The sequence below is a fragment of the Bos indicus x Bos taurus genome, chromosome 26 (genome assembly GCF_003369695.1).
Source record: "Bos indicus x Bos taurus breed Angus x Brahman F1 hybrid chromosome 26, Bos_hybrid_MaternalHap_v2.0, whole genome shotgun sequence".
NCBI lineage: Eukaryota > Metazoa > Chordata > Mammalia > Artiodactyla > Bovidae > Bos > Bos indicus x Bos taurus.
Window position 1 is genome coordinate 45801526 of NC_040101.1, and position 15372 is coordinate 45816897.

The 15372-nt window shown below is 37.7% G+C and overlaps 1 protein-coding gene across 7 annotated transcripts in view; it reads right to left on the minus strand.

The window, feature by feature from the left end:
- The window catches only part of PCDH15 (protocadherin related 15), a 1046857-nt gene that overhangs the window by 35889 nt on the left and 995596 nt on the right, over positions 1-15372 (minus strand). For all 7 annotated transcript variants that reach the window (XM_027528919.1, XM_027528921.1, XM_027528918.1 and 4 more), the window contains one exon: positions 363-581. In XM_027528919.1, the coding sequence (XP_027384720.1) occupies positions 363-581 (219 nt within the window). The remainder of the gene's footprint in view (positions 1-362; positions 582-15372) is intronic.

The window sequence follows — 15372 nt, forward strand, 5'->3', positions numbered from 1 at the left end:
TATGGATAAAGACCTAGCCTAACCTTCCTTTGCAACTGTGGTATCTGTATATGACATTCCACTACTTTTCTTCCCAAAGCTCTTAACCTGATGAAGAGCATAAATGAAACCATAGGAGGTAACCTCATATTCCTGGCAGATAAGAATATTTTAGCACAGGAACACTGAGAAATCTGTGAAAAATATATTGAAAGTTTGTAGTTTTCCCTTAAAGGAAGGTTATTTGGCACAAGAAAAATACCACACTCCCAGAATGTTTGCACCATGAATATTTTACAACTGCAATGCTATTTTACCAGAGGCAAGTTTTTGATATGCCTTCTTGAGAAGCTGTCCGTATTTCAGCAAGTATCAATACTTACTGTCTGTAGCTGACCAAAACCACCAAGATGGCAGGAATACAGCAGAGGATGATGATGAAGGCCAGAGCCAGGAGCGCCCCTTCAGTATAGCCGAGACTTTCTCCTCGCTTTTTAATGCTGGTCACTGCCTCTGGAGTCCGGATCTCCAGAATGCGTCCTCCTTCCCCATAATATGGCTGAAAGTCTTTATTGATATCAAGCAGTTTGCCATCTAAAAATCTTTATTGTTAGATAAACAGTAAAATCAATATTAACAGAAAAGGCCTTTTAGTAAACAAAATATTTTTGGTAATCTCTTTTAATATTTTGTTTAATTATAACATAAGCTGAGTCAGAAATCTTATTATGAATAAGAAAAGTGTATATAAAAACAAGAGCAATAGAGTAACAGTTCTATGTGCACATATCAAACATACTTATAACAATGACCGTTACTACGCTCATAGACTTAGCAAAAGTAACCATGTTATTGAAATTTATATCACTATGTTGAGATTATTTAGAGTAAGTTATTCAGGTGGGATAAAATATAAATTCTAAATTATATGGTACAATTTAAAAATATCTTCCTGCATTTTGTTCCTGTGGTTCTCAAAATAATTCTGTAAAATAGAACCTTAATACTGATTTACTGCAGACCACAAAGTTACAGAGTTATGGAAACTAATCTGAGATACCAAACCAAGTCTTCATAGTATTTAATTAGGTTTCATCAGACCACCCTAAATGTCGACACTCTCAAATCTCAAACCAAAATACTTTTATGGGAAAGAATGAACAAATTAAAAGGTTTTCTTCTGCCTAGAAAAAGAATACTAAATAAATGATGCAGGCAGTAAATCAGTACACTCAGGATGATAAGAATTGGTGGTTCATTTATCTAGTGCGTGCCGGCAAAGTCCTTGTCTGACTCTGCGACCCAGGCTCTTCCACCTGTGGGATTCTTCAGGCCAGAATACTGGAGTGGGTTGCCATGCCGTCCTCCAGGGGATCTTCCTAACCCAGGGATAGAACCCTCATCTCTATGTGTCCTACACTGGCAGGCAGGTTCTTTACCCACTAGCGCCACCTGGGAAGCCCAATTTATCTAGTAGTTCTTGTAAAACGTTTCTCTAAATAATGTATTTCCAACTATGAGTATTGTGTTGGGGAGAAGAATTAAGGAATAATTGTTACTTAATTTAATTAGACTGAACAATTTTTTCACATATTTTATGCTGTAATTAGCAGGCATTTTTTTTTAAAGATTCCTCTGCTGCTGCTGCTAAGTTGCTTCAGTCGTGTCCGACTCTGTGCGACCCCATAGATGGCAGCCCACCAGACTCCCCGGTCCCTGGGATTCTCCAGGCCAGAACACTGGAGTGGGTTGCCATTTCCTTCTCCAATGCAGGAAAGTGAAAAGTGAAAGTGAAGTCGCTCAGTCCTGTCCAACTCTTAGCAACCCCATGGACTGCAGCCTACCAGGCTCCTCCATCCATGGGATTTTCCAGGCAAGAGTACTGGAGTGGGGTGAAAGATTCTCAGGAACATTTAAATGATCTTTTACATATCCTATAATATTCATATAACAATTATGTTCTGAAAACCACAAAACCATAAATGTCTTAGGTATTTGTATTTTAATTTCTTTTTTGTTGTTGTTGGCAAAATAATGTCTCTGTTTTTTATTTTTTTATTTTTGGCCCAAATCATTTTATTTTTTTATTATTTTTTTAACTTTACAATATTGTATTGGTTTTGCCATATATCAAAATGAATCCGCCACAGGTATACATGTGTTCCCCATCCTGAACCCTCCTCCCTCCTCCCTCCCCATACCATCCCTTTGGGTCATCCCAGTGCACCAGCCCCAAGCATCCAGTATCGTGTATTGAACCTGGACTGGCGACTCGTTTCATATATGATATTATACATGTTTCACTTCTATCCATAAAAAATGAAATGTCCTACTATAGAAAATAGAAAAGCAAAATAGTTCAAAAAGCAAAATTACTCAAATGCCCATAATGCAAAGATAATAGCTGCTAATATTTTGCACACTACTCTTTTTTTGCTATTAATAAACATTTTTATATATTTGTAATTACACAGCACATACAAAGTGAAAACATCATGTTAAAAACATGTTTTAATATAAAATACTGATGTGAAAAATACAAAGAAATGTGAAAGAAAGATTTAAATGGCTCAAAATTTCACCATCAAATAGTAACTGAAGATTGCTATCCTTGTGCATTTTACAGGCTATTTCTTCCCTTTTGATACATTTTATTCTAATTTTCCAAGTGACTGCGCTGACTTTAAATCTAGTTAAACATGCTGTTCATAGCTTCTTTACAGAAAAAAAAAAAAAAAAAGATGCCTGATATCAGATAGGAATCCTTGGATAGTTTATTAATCTTTCAATTTAGGAAATCAAGGCTCCAAAATCACTGCAGATGGTGACTGCAGCCATGAAATTAAAAGACCCTTACTCCTTGGAAGAAAAGTTATGACCAACCTAGATAGCATATTGAAAAACAGACACATTACTTTGCCAACAAAGGTCCATTTAGTCTACGGTTTTTCCAGTGGTCATGTATGGATGTGAGAATTGGACTGTGAAGAAAGCTGAGCGCTGAAGAATTGATGCTTTTGAACTGTGGTGTTGGAGAAGACTCTTGAGAGTCCCTTGGACTGCAAAGAGATCCAACCAGTCCATTCTAAAGGAGATCAGCCCTGGGTGTTCTTTGGAAGGAATGATGCTAAAGCTGAAACTCCAGTATTTTGGCCACCTCATGCGAAGAGTTGACTCATTGGAAAAGACTCTGATGCTGGAAGGGATTGGGGGCAAGAGAAGGGGACGACAGAGGATGAGATGGCTGGATGGCATCACCGACTCAATGGACATGAGTTTGAGTGAACTCCGGGAGATGGTGATGGACAGGGAGGCCTGGCATGCTGAGATTCATGGCGTCACAAAGAGTCAGACACAACTGAGCAACTGAACTGAACTGAATGATTCAAATAACTCATTTCAGTTTTAAAGCTATGCAGGTTTTTATTCAAGTTAGCATACTATAATACAAGGCAGTTAGGATGCGTGTTTGTTTTTATTTTTTACAAATATGCTTTAGTAGATGAAAAATATACTTTTCATATCAATTTTTCCTAGATCATTTTCAGATATGTTTGGGAATACAATAAAGGTTTTTCCATTGCTCCAAGCACTAAATTGGAATGGAATTGCATAACACTTTGTTTGAATGTTTATCAGATAAAACAAGAAATTCCAAATGAAGTACAGATTAAGAGTTACATGACAAGAATCGTATTATTAGAAACTGGGAAGGATCAGAAGTAGACAAAGAGCATAAATTGCAGGGAAAAATGGTTCCTATCATGAGGACAACAGATCACTATTCCATTGGATTTTTACTGGATTCTCATTGATATCCAAATCACATAAAGGGAGATTTATTAGTCTTTTTACACTACAATAATTCCATTATTTAGATATTTATTTTGGTTGATTTCTCAATTTAAGAAATCTTAAGTATTTTTTTACTAGAGGAGAGCATCACATTTGAATCCAAAACTGATTTAGAATAGCTTTTTGCTCTATATATGAGCAACAACTTGTCTAGGCAAAAATCCTTGAGGCATAACATTTTCCTTAAAATATTGTGAATTTGATTCCATTGACTTTTGGCATTTTCTCATACAGATGGAATTTAAGGCATCGATTTTTGTTCCTTTATGATTAAGTCATCTTTACTTTTGTTTCAATAGTTCTAAAACATACTCAATTGCTTTTAAAGGACATGTGACAAGATTTTTCATTGATTCTGCCTGTGATGTAATGAAATCTTTCAATAATATTTTCGTGTTTTGTTTCTGTGATAACTACTACAATTTTTTACCTCAGCTCAGTTCAGTCGCTCAGTTGTGTCCAACTCTTTGTGACCCCATCGACTGTAGCACGCCAGGTTTCCCAGCCCATCGCCAACTCCCAGAGCTTGCTCAAACTCATGTCCATTGAGTTGGTGATGCCATCCAACCATCTCATTCCCTATCATCCCCTTCTCTTCCTGCCTTCAGTCTTTCCCAGCATCAGGGTTTTTTCCAGTGAGTCAATACTTCACATCAGGTGGCCAAAGTATTGGAGTTTCAGCTTCAGCATCAGTCCTTCCAATGAATATTCAGGACTGATTTCCTTTAGGGTTGACTGGTTTGATCTCCTTGCAGTCCAAGTGACTCTCAAGAGTCTTCTTCAACACTACAGTTCAAAAGCATAAATTCTTCAGTGCTCAGCTTTCTTTACAGTCCAACTCTCATATCCTTACATGACCACTGGAAAAACCATAGCTTTGACTAGACAGACCTTTGTTGGCAAAGTAATGTCTCTGCTTTTTAATATGCTATCTAGGTTGGTCATAACTTTTCTTCTAAGGAGCAAGCATCTTTTAATTTCATGGCTGCAGGCACCATCTGCAGTGATTTTGGAGCCCCAAAATAGTCTCTCACTCTTTCCAGAGATATGTGTAATTATCAGGTTGTATCTTGATTGTCCTCTAAGTTTGTTTTTACCTCTTTTATCATTTTTTTTCTTTACCTTAGTATGCTGTGAGCTTATATTTATACTTCATTTTGCCAATTTGATTTTCATATGCCTTTTCATTACAGGCAAGTCCAAATTTGGATAGTCAATGGATTTTAGAAGATTTTCTCCCTAAAGATGGAAAAATGTAGCCCAAACAAACTTCAGGGTTTGTTTGTTTGTTTCATATTTTTTCTGATTTCAGGACTAAGAGCTCTATTGTCTCCCAAGATCCATGTCAATCCTTGAAGATGAAATCTAACTGACCTTCTCTGGAATGTGCACTAATCCACATGTAGTCAATGTGAGCAGAGGAAAGGCATACTCCAAATGGCCTGAGGGTTCCAGCCTGCTACCATGTGGAAGAAGGTCAACCACACTATTCTTTTGTGGAATTTTTTTTACCAGAAAGAGATAAAGATTCAGGACATGTTAAACACATATACCATTTGCCTTATATGGTCTTGTTTTCTGTTGGAAATATTTAACTGTTTTCCAATGGTTTCTATAAGAGAATTCTTTCCAGAGATATAGTCTACCTCTGAGTCATCAGAATGTTATGTCTTTTACTTTGTTTTTCAGTATTTATTACTGATCCTATTTTTCTCCTTGCTTACTTCTTTTAGGAAGGAAATAAAGCTGTCAGATTCAAGATCAATAAAGACATGATGTTTGTTCTTTATTCTCATCCATAGTCTACTTAGCTGCTTGTCAAAATCCTTTTTAAGTCTAAGGGTGAAGTGAACTGATCCCTTCCTAGCATTTCAGTTCAGTTCAGTCGTTCAGTCGTGCCTGATTCTTTGTGACCCATGGACTGTAGCATGCCAGGCTTCTCTGTCCATCACCAACTCCTGGAGCTTGCTCAAACTCATGTCCATCAAGTTGATGATGCCACCCAATCATTTCATCCCCTATCGTCCCCTTCTCTTCCTGCCTTCAGTCTTTCCCAGCATCAGGGTCTTTTCCAATGAGTCAGTATTTCACATCAGGTGGCCAAAGTATTGGAGTTTCAGCCTCAGCATCAGTCCTTCCAATGAATATTCAAGACTGATTTCCTCTAAGGTTGACTGAGTTGATCTCCTTGGAGTTGACAGGACTCTCAAGAGTCTTCTCCAACAACACAGTTCAAAAGTATGGATTCTTTGGTGCTCAACTTTCTTTATAGTCCAATTCTTACATACATATATGATTACTGCAAAAACCATAGCTTTGACTAGATGGACTTTTGTTGGCCAAGTAATGTCTCTGCTTTTCAATATGCTATCTAGGTTGGCCATAGCTTTCCTTCCAAAGAGCAAGCTCCTTTTAATTTCATGGCTGCAGTTACCATCTGCAGTGATTTTGGAGCCCCAAAATATAAAGTCTGTCACAGTTTCCACTGTTTCCCCATCTATTTGCCATGAAGTGATGGGACCGGATGCCATGACCTTAGTTTTCTGAATGTTAAGTTTTAAGCCAAAATTTTCACTCTCCTCTTTCACTTTCATCAAGAGGCTCTTTAGTTCTTCACTTTCTGCCATAAGGGTGGTGTCATCTGCATACCTGAGGTTATTGATATTTCTTCTGGCAATCTTGATTCCAGGTTGTGCTTCATCCAACCTTGCATTTTGCATAATATGCTCTACATATATGTTAAATAAGCACGGTGATAATATACAACCTTTATGTACTCTTTTCCCTATTTGGAACCAGTCTGTTGTTCCAAGTCCAGTTCTAACTGTTGCTTCTTGACCTGCATACAGATTTCCCAGGAGGCAGGTTTGGTGGTCTGGTATTCCCATCTCTTTAAGAATTTTCCACAGTTTGTTGTGATCCACACAATCAAAGGCTTTGGCATAGTCAGTAAAGCAGAAGAAGGTGTTTTTCTGGAACTCTCTTGCTTTTCAAAGATCCAATGAATATTGGCAATTTGATTTCTGGTTCCTCTGTCTTTTGTAAATCCAGCTTGAACATCAGGAAGTTCACGGTTCACATACTGTTGAAGCCTGGCTTGGAGAATTTTGAGCATTACTTTGCTAGTGTGTGAGATGAGTGCAATTGTCCTATCATTTAGTTAAAGTTAAGTCGCTCAGTCGTGTCTGACTCTTTGTGACCCCGTGGACTGTAGCCCACCAGGCTCCCCCATCCATGGGATTCTCCAGGCAAGAATACTGGAGTGGGTTGCCATTTCCTTCTCCAGGGGATCTTCCTGACCCAGGGATCGAACCCAGGTCTCCTGCATTGCAGGCAGACACTTTAACTTCTGAGCCACCAGGGAAGCCCAGTCCTAGCATTTAGCCAACGTTAATCCATTATTGCTCTGTTTTCCCTAGATGAGGTAAATTCCTAAGCCAGTTTCATACCTTCTGATTCACTCAACGGATGAAGCACATGCAAACTTATATCCCTGCCTCCATTTACTTGTGTGGAACACCACTTGCAAAGAAGCAGGGCTGGCGGGGGTGGAGGGGCAAATTGAGAGAGTAGCACTGACATATACAAGTTGTGCTCAGTCTCTCAGTCACAGTCAACTCTTTATGAGCTCATGGAATGTAACCCACCAGGCTCCTTTGTCCATGGGATTTCCCAGGCAAGAATATTGGAGTGGATTGCTATTTCCTTCTGCAGGGGATCCTCCCAACCCAAGGACTGAACCTACGACTCCTGTGACTCCTTCATTGGCAGGTGGATTCTTTTACCACTGATCTGCCTGGGAAGCCCATATACATTACCACGTGTAAAATACATAGCTAGCAGGAATCTACTGTATAGCACAGGGAGCTGCGCTAGGGTCTCTGTGATGACCTAGAGGAGAGAAAAGGGGATTGGGAGGGATGCTTAAGAGGTAGGGGGTATATGTATACATATGGCTGATTTGCAATATTGTAAAGCAGAAAATAACATAACGTTGCAAAGCAATTATATTCCAATATTTTTAAAAAAGAACAATGAATAACTCAGAAAAAAAAGTACAATGTGTAACCACAGACCATCCTGCGTTTTACCTTGATGATTCGGTGTCGCAGTGTACACACCAATGTGGAATGAAGAGGAGGGTGAGCAGGAAAATGTGTTTGTACTTCAAAAGCCCACATCTAAATGGTGGGGGAACAACTGCTTATTTCCTTGATCAGTAAACACTGTGGGTCTCTGAAATAGTTTCACAGAGTGGGCAATGGTTAACATATCTGCCCACATCCTTTCCACTTGGATCTGCTTACTAAAGTAAAGCAGGGGTGAACCACTATTTTCTCTACACCAGTCCACAATTCTCTTAACTAGGTTCCAGTATTTAGTTTTCCATTTATTTGAATTTTCAGTATTTTAACTCTTTTTGCTGGATTTAGGAAGTTGAAAGAAGTTTTATCAGACCTTAGTAGTTAGATTCATTTTAAATTATGTATTTTTAAACATTGCAATTATAAATGCAGTTTCTAAAATATACCAGCTTTTTCTACCTTCTTCTTTATCTCTTATTTACTATCTGAACAGGCTAATGTTAAGCAGCCTAGGCATATAAAAAATACGTACAAGCTAAAATTGTATTTGCTTATTTTCAAATTTAATTAAGTTTTATTTTAAAATAGAATTGTCTGTTTCTGCTCAGGAGGTAGAATGCCACAGGAGAATGTGGCACCCACCCTAATGACTAGAAAGTCTATAAAATTGAAATTATAATTTTTGCAAGCAAAAAAAAAAAAAACTGAATTGCAAAGGGTAACAGTTAGAAAAAGTTACCCACAAACACACATGGGATTTTCACTCATTTGCAAACTTTTTCCTATGGACCACCATAAAGATAGACTGGGTACAAGGCAGGGAACCAGAGAAAATCCTCTACATAGTGAAGGGATATAGGAAGTAATCAGCTAAGGCTGGGGTGCTCTGCTGTCTGTAATTCCCTGGACCTGTATCTCATACAAAGCAAGAGCTACGTAGAGAGAGAGGAAGGAAAGCTTAAGTGAAGGTCCACTGCTTCTGGAAAAGAGTCATGAGCAAAGTTCACCCCATCTGGGAGAGAAGAAGGAGATTTCTGTAGCCAAAGACCCTGCAAAGTAGAGGTCTACTACCTGTGGGGGAGGGGCAGGGACTCTCCTACACACAAGAGCCTCCATAATTATGAAGGAGATTATGGATGCCACAAGGAGTCCTAGGCACACGGACTAGACAAGAAAATAGAACCTCCCAAACATCATTGTCTCATCCGCACCTTAAGAGTAGAACCAAGCAGCAAGCAAGTGCCGTTTACTACATCAGGAGAGTAAGAATGGAGAGAAAGCCCTCTATCACAGACATTCAGGGGCTGCTGAAAGATACAGAAAGCAGGAGAACTAGACAGGTAATTCAGGTATGGGAACTGTCACATAGGGACTCTAATACAACTCTGATTAATATTTTATGGAATCTAGTGTAAGGTGGAAAACATGCCTGAAATGAGAAATTCAGTAAGGTGGTAGAAACTGTAAGAACCAAATAAAAAGGAAAAAACATTTTTTTTGAAAGACATAAAAATAAAGAATTCCTTTAATGTGCTTAACAAAAGGCTAACACAGATGAGTCAGTGAACTTGAAAAAAGGGCAACAGAAATTATCCAAACAAAAATACAAAGAGACAAGAATGTTGGTGGAAGGAAGAAGAACAAGAATAAAGCACTCAAAAGCTATGTGGACAAAACAAATTTTAATTGGAGTCTCAGAAAAGGAATAAAGACAGAATAGGGTATAAGATATATTTGAAGATATTTTGTCTGAGAATATTCCAGAAATGAAAACAATAAGAACAAAAACTCCCCAGACAAAAATGCAGATTAAAGATACTCAAAGAACCTAAAGAATAAAAGCAAGATAAAAATGATATGCATGAATTGCAAAAAATTTAGGCAATTCAGATAACTCAAAATGAGAAAAATCAAAATACTGATAACCTCCTGAAATAAAATATGTAATTAAAGAGTATTAATGTCATTCCAGTTTTGTACGCATTTATATGAATGATGCTAAAGCTGAAACTCCAATACTTTGGCCACCTCATGCAAAGAGTTGACTCATTGGAAAAGACTCTGATGCTGGGAGGGATTGGGGGCAGGAGGAGAAGGGCACGACAGAGGATGAGATGGCTGGATGGCATCACTGACTCGATGGACATGAGTCTGAGTGAACTCCGGGAGTTGGTGATGGACAGGGAGGCCTGGTGTGCTGCGATTCATGGGGTCGCAGAGTCGGACATGACTGAGCAACTGAAATGAACTGAACTGAACTGACCTGATGTTTATTTAATTTTTTTGATATAGTTAAATCAGTTTTCAAAAATTGAAGTGAACACCTTGGAGGAAGTACTTTTTTTTTGTTTGTTTCTAATGCTTTTTCCAGCAAATTCTAACATTGTTAGCATTTAGGATAAGGGAAAATTGAGAGGATAATACTATTTCCATTGGTCTGGACACTAGGCAACAATCCTAATGTCCTAGTGTATTCGTTCAGTGTTAAAAGTAAATATACAAAGCATTTTATAACTTTAGAATAGATAATAATGTCTGATAATATCTTTGCATTATCAGCCTTGCATTATGTAATATATCTACGTAATTTCACTACAAAACATTTCAAGAAACAATTCTAGGGTTTAAATTAGACCAGTGTTTCACAGCTATAAGTTCAAGGTGAAGACTACTAAGAAAAAATTTTTAATACTTCACAGACATTCTGTCCTCTCCTCAATATAATTTTTTAAAGTTTATAGTTACTATATATTTTTGGCTTTCTTCTTGGCTATAATAGTTATTGAATTGAATTTAGAGTTCTACTCTTCACAATATAATGTAGGTTTGGGAAAAGTTGTTTAGAATGAAGACTGTGTATCTTACACTTCATACTGTCAGTTGAAATCAAATTGGCTTCAGTTTCCAAATCTTTTATCTCTAAAACATTTGTAAGTACAATTCAAATAATAATCAACATTATTTTACTCTCTAGAGACAGGTTGTCATCCTAAAGAACAGAGATATTTTTAAATTTAGGAAAACAACTTAAATTCAATCTATCATTATTCTTGGGAATAAAACCAATATGCATATAAACGAATGCAGATGAATTTAAATAAATGTTAATAATGACAATTAATAGAAAGAACATAAATAAATTGCGTTTAAAGTGTATTCCTAAAGAACTTTTAAATTAATAAAGCAAGCAAATATTGACTTAGTAGACATAAATGCTGCTTCATTTGGATGGTGATTCTAAAGCCTGAGAGGAAGCAATTGCTACAGTCATTTATGTTTCCTCACAGTGATTAGTATATTATCTTGCAAATGGCCCAAATATCTATGATATATAAATTTATTTTATCTTAATTATTGATACTTGACAACTATGTCTTTTAAAAAATTAAGTTGATATTAAATCAGGATTTTATTGTTGTTTAAATAAGAATAGTTGAATGCTGATGAACAGATATAAAGTAAAAACAAATTCAGGATTTATGAGTTTTAATAAACAAATGGATAAACATATGCTTACTAAATAAAAACATGCATCCATATATGGACATACATGTAAATTTATATATGCATATATTTATTTATTTATATGCTGTTTATTATATAGAGAGACAAAGAAAAACTAAAATCTAAAATAATGGGTTTGGGAGATATATATGTAGCTTATACATATATATATACACACACACACACCTCTGAATATTTGGAATATACACATTTTATTACATAACAATATGCATTTTTACTGTTTTACTTTGGATAAGAATTACATGCCAAGAATCTTTTGAACACTAGGTGTCACTAAAGTAAAGGAGAAATTAACAACAACAAACGCTGTAATAACTTCCAAAGGAGACTCTATAATAGCATTTTGTTTATGATTTCTGTTATTTCCTTAATTTTAGGATTTATAACTCATATATTCAAATTCACACCAGGATGAAATGTCACATGGACTTAGGTGGAAGTGATTATATCTGCTCTCCACCAGCAAGTCAGGGGGAAAATCAGACACCAATTTTTGCCTATACAGGAAGACCTTGAAGAAACTAGACTTATTTTTAAAATTCAAGCCTATTAACATCATTGCAGGCACACTGCCATTTTAAGAATGAATCTGTGCTTTCCTCTTTAAGAGCCAGGTTTGTGGAGAAAGAGTGGAAGAAGATGCAAGGTGATCTCACTGAAATGCTCCTTCCTCTTAAGCATAATGGATCTTCTGACATCTCAATCAGACATGAAAATTCTAGGCTTGAGCACCCTAGGCATTACTTCTTAGATTTTTTTTTTTTTTTTGCTCACACTTCACTTTGAAGAACAATTTGGTGGGTTTTAAACTTTTAAGTGGGGATTCCCTTGTAGCTTAGTTGGTATCTGCTGGCAATGCAGGAGACCATTCGATTCCTAGGTTGGGAAGATAGCCTGGAGAAAGAAACGGCAACCCACTCCAGTATTCTTGCCTGGAGAATCCCATGGACCGAGGAGCCTGGCAAGCTACAGTCCATGGGGTCAAAAGAGTCAAACGCGACTTAGTGACTAAACCATCAATCACCACCAAACTTAAAGTACTTATAGCCTCATTGTGGTTTTGATTTGCATTTCTCTGATAATAAGTGATGTTGAGCATCTTTTCATGAGTTTGTTAGCCATCTGTATGTCTTCTCTGGAGAAATATCTGTTTATTTCTTTGGCCCATTTTTTGATTTGGTCGTTTATTTTACTGGAATTGAGCTGCAGGAGTTGTTTGTATATTTTTGAAATTAATTCTTTGTCAAGTGCTTCATTTGCTATTATTTTCTCCCATTCTGAAGGCTATCTTTTTACCTTGCTTAGAGTTTCCTTTGTTGTGCAGAAGTTTTTAATTTTAATTAGGTCCCAATTGTTTATTTTTGCTTTTATTTCCAATATTCTGGGAGTTGAGTCATAGAGGATCCTGCTGTGATTTATGTCGGAGAGTGTTTTGCCTATGTTCTCCTCTAGGAGTTTTATAGTTTCTGGTCCTATGTTTAGATGTTTAATCCATTTTGAGTTTATTTTTATATATGGTGTTAGAAAGTGTTCTAGTTTCATTCTTTTACAAGTGGTAGACCAGTTTTCCCAGCACCACTTGTTAAAGAGATTGTCTTGCTAGTCAGAATGGCTGCCATCCAAAAGTCTACAAGCAATAAATGCTGGAGAGGGTGTGGAGAAAAGGGAACCCTCTTACAATGTTGGTGGGAATGCAAACTAGTTCAGCCACTATGGAGAACAGTGTGGAGATTCCTTAAAACCTGGAAATACAACTGCCATATGACCCAGCAATCCCACTGCTGGGCATACACAATGAAGAAACCAGAGTTGAAAGAGACACGTGTACCCCAATGTTCATCTCAGCACTGTTTATAATAGCCAGGACATGGTAGCAACCTAGATGTCCATCAGCAGATGAATGGATAAGAAAGCTGTGGTACATATACACAATGGAGTATTCAGTTCAGTTCAGTTCAGTCGCTCAGTTGTGTCCAATTCTTTGCGACCCCATGAATTGCAGCACACTAGGCCTCCCTGTCCATTACCAGCTCCTGGAGTTCACTCAAACTCATGTCCATTGAGTCGGTGATGCCATCCAGCCATCTTATCCTCTGTCCTCCCCTTCTACTCCTGCCCTTAATCCCTCCCACCATCAGAGCCTTTTCCAATGAGTCAACTCTTCGCATGAGGTGGCCAAAGTATTGGAGTTTCAGCTTCAATATCAGTCCTTCCAAAGAACACCCAGGACTGATCTCCTTTAGAATGGACTGGTTGGACCTCCTTGCAGTCCAAGGGACTCTCATGAGTCTTTTCCAACAACACAGTTCAAAAATATCAGTTATTCGGCGCTCAGCTTTCTTCACAGTCCAACTCTCAAATCCATACATGACCACTGGATAAATCATAGCCTTGACTAGACAGAACTTTGTTGGTAAAGTAATGTCTCTGCTTCTGAATATGCTATCTAGGTTGGTCATAACTTTCCTTCCAAGGAGTAAGCGTCTTTTAATTTCATGGCTGCAATCACCATCTGCAGTGATTTTGGAGCCGAAAAAAATAAAGTCTGACACTGTTTCCCCATCTATTTCACATGAAGTGATGGGACCAGATGCCATGATCTTAGTTTTCTGAATGTTGAGCTTTAAGCCAACTTTTTCACTCTCCTCTTTCACTTTCATCAAGAGGTTTTTTTCACATTCTGCCATAAGGGTGGTGTCATCTGCATATCTGAAGTTGTTGATATTTCTCCTGGCAATCTTGATTCCAGCTTGTTCTTCCAGCCCAGCGTTTCTCTTGATGTACTCTACATAGAAGTTAAATAAGCAGGGTGACAATATACAGCCTTGACGTACTCCTTTTCCTATTTGGAACCAGTCTGTTGTTCCATGTTCAGTTCTAACTGTTGCTTCCTGACCTGTATATAGGTTTCTCAAGAGGCAGGTCAGGTGGTCTGGTATTCGCATCTCCTTCAGAATTTTCGACAGTTTATTGTGATCCACACAGTCAAAGGCTTTGGCATAGTCAATAAAGCAAAAATAGATGTTTTTCTGGAACTCTCTGTTTTTTCCATGATCCAGCAGATGTTGGCAATTTGATCTCTGGTTCCTCTGCCTTTTCTAAAACCAGCTTGAACATCAGGAAGTTCACAGTTCACATATTGCTGACCTGGCTTGGAGAATTTTGAGCATTACTTTACCAGCATGTGAGATGAGTGCAATTGTGTGGTAGTTTGAGCATTCTTTGGCATTGCCTTTCTTTGGGATTGGAATGAAAACTGACCTTTTCCAGTCCTATGGCCACTGCTGAGTTTTCCAAATTTGCTGGCATATTGAGTGCAGCACTTTCACAACATCATCTTCCAGGATTTGAAATAGCTCAACTGGAATCCCATCACTTCCACTAGCTTTGTTCATAGTGATGCTTTCTAAGGCCCATTTCACATTCCAGGATGTCTGGCTCTAGGTCAGTGACCACACCATCATGATTATCTGGGTCGTGAAGATCTTTTTGTATGGCTGTGTATTCTTGCCATCTCTTCTTAATATCTTCTGCTTCTGTTAGGTCCATACCATTTCTGTCCTTTATCGAGCTCATCTTTGCATGAAATGTTCCCTTGGTATCTCTAATTTTCTTGAAGAGATCCCTAGTCTTTCCCATTCTGTTGTTTTCCTCTATTTCTTTGCATTGATTGCTGAGGAAGGCTTTCTTATCTCTTCTTGCTATTCTTTGGAACTCTGCATTCAGATGCTTATATCTTTCCTTTTCTCCTTTGCTTTTTGCTTCTCTTCTTTTCACAGCTATTTGTAAGGCCTCCCCAGACAGCCATTTTGCTTTTTTGCATTTCTTTTCCATGGGGATGGTCTTGATCCTTGTCTCATGTACAATGTCATGAACATCCATCCATAGTTCATTAGGCACTCTATCTATCAGACGTAGTCCCTTAAAT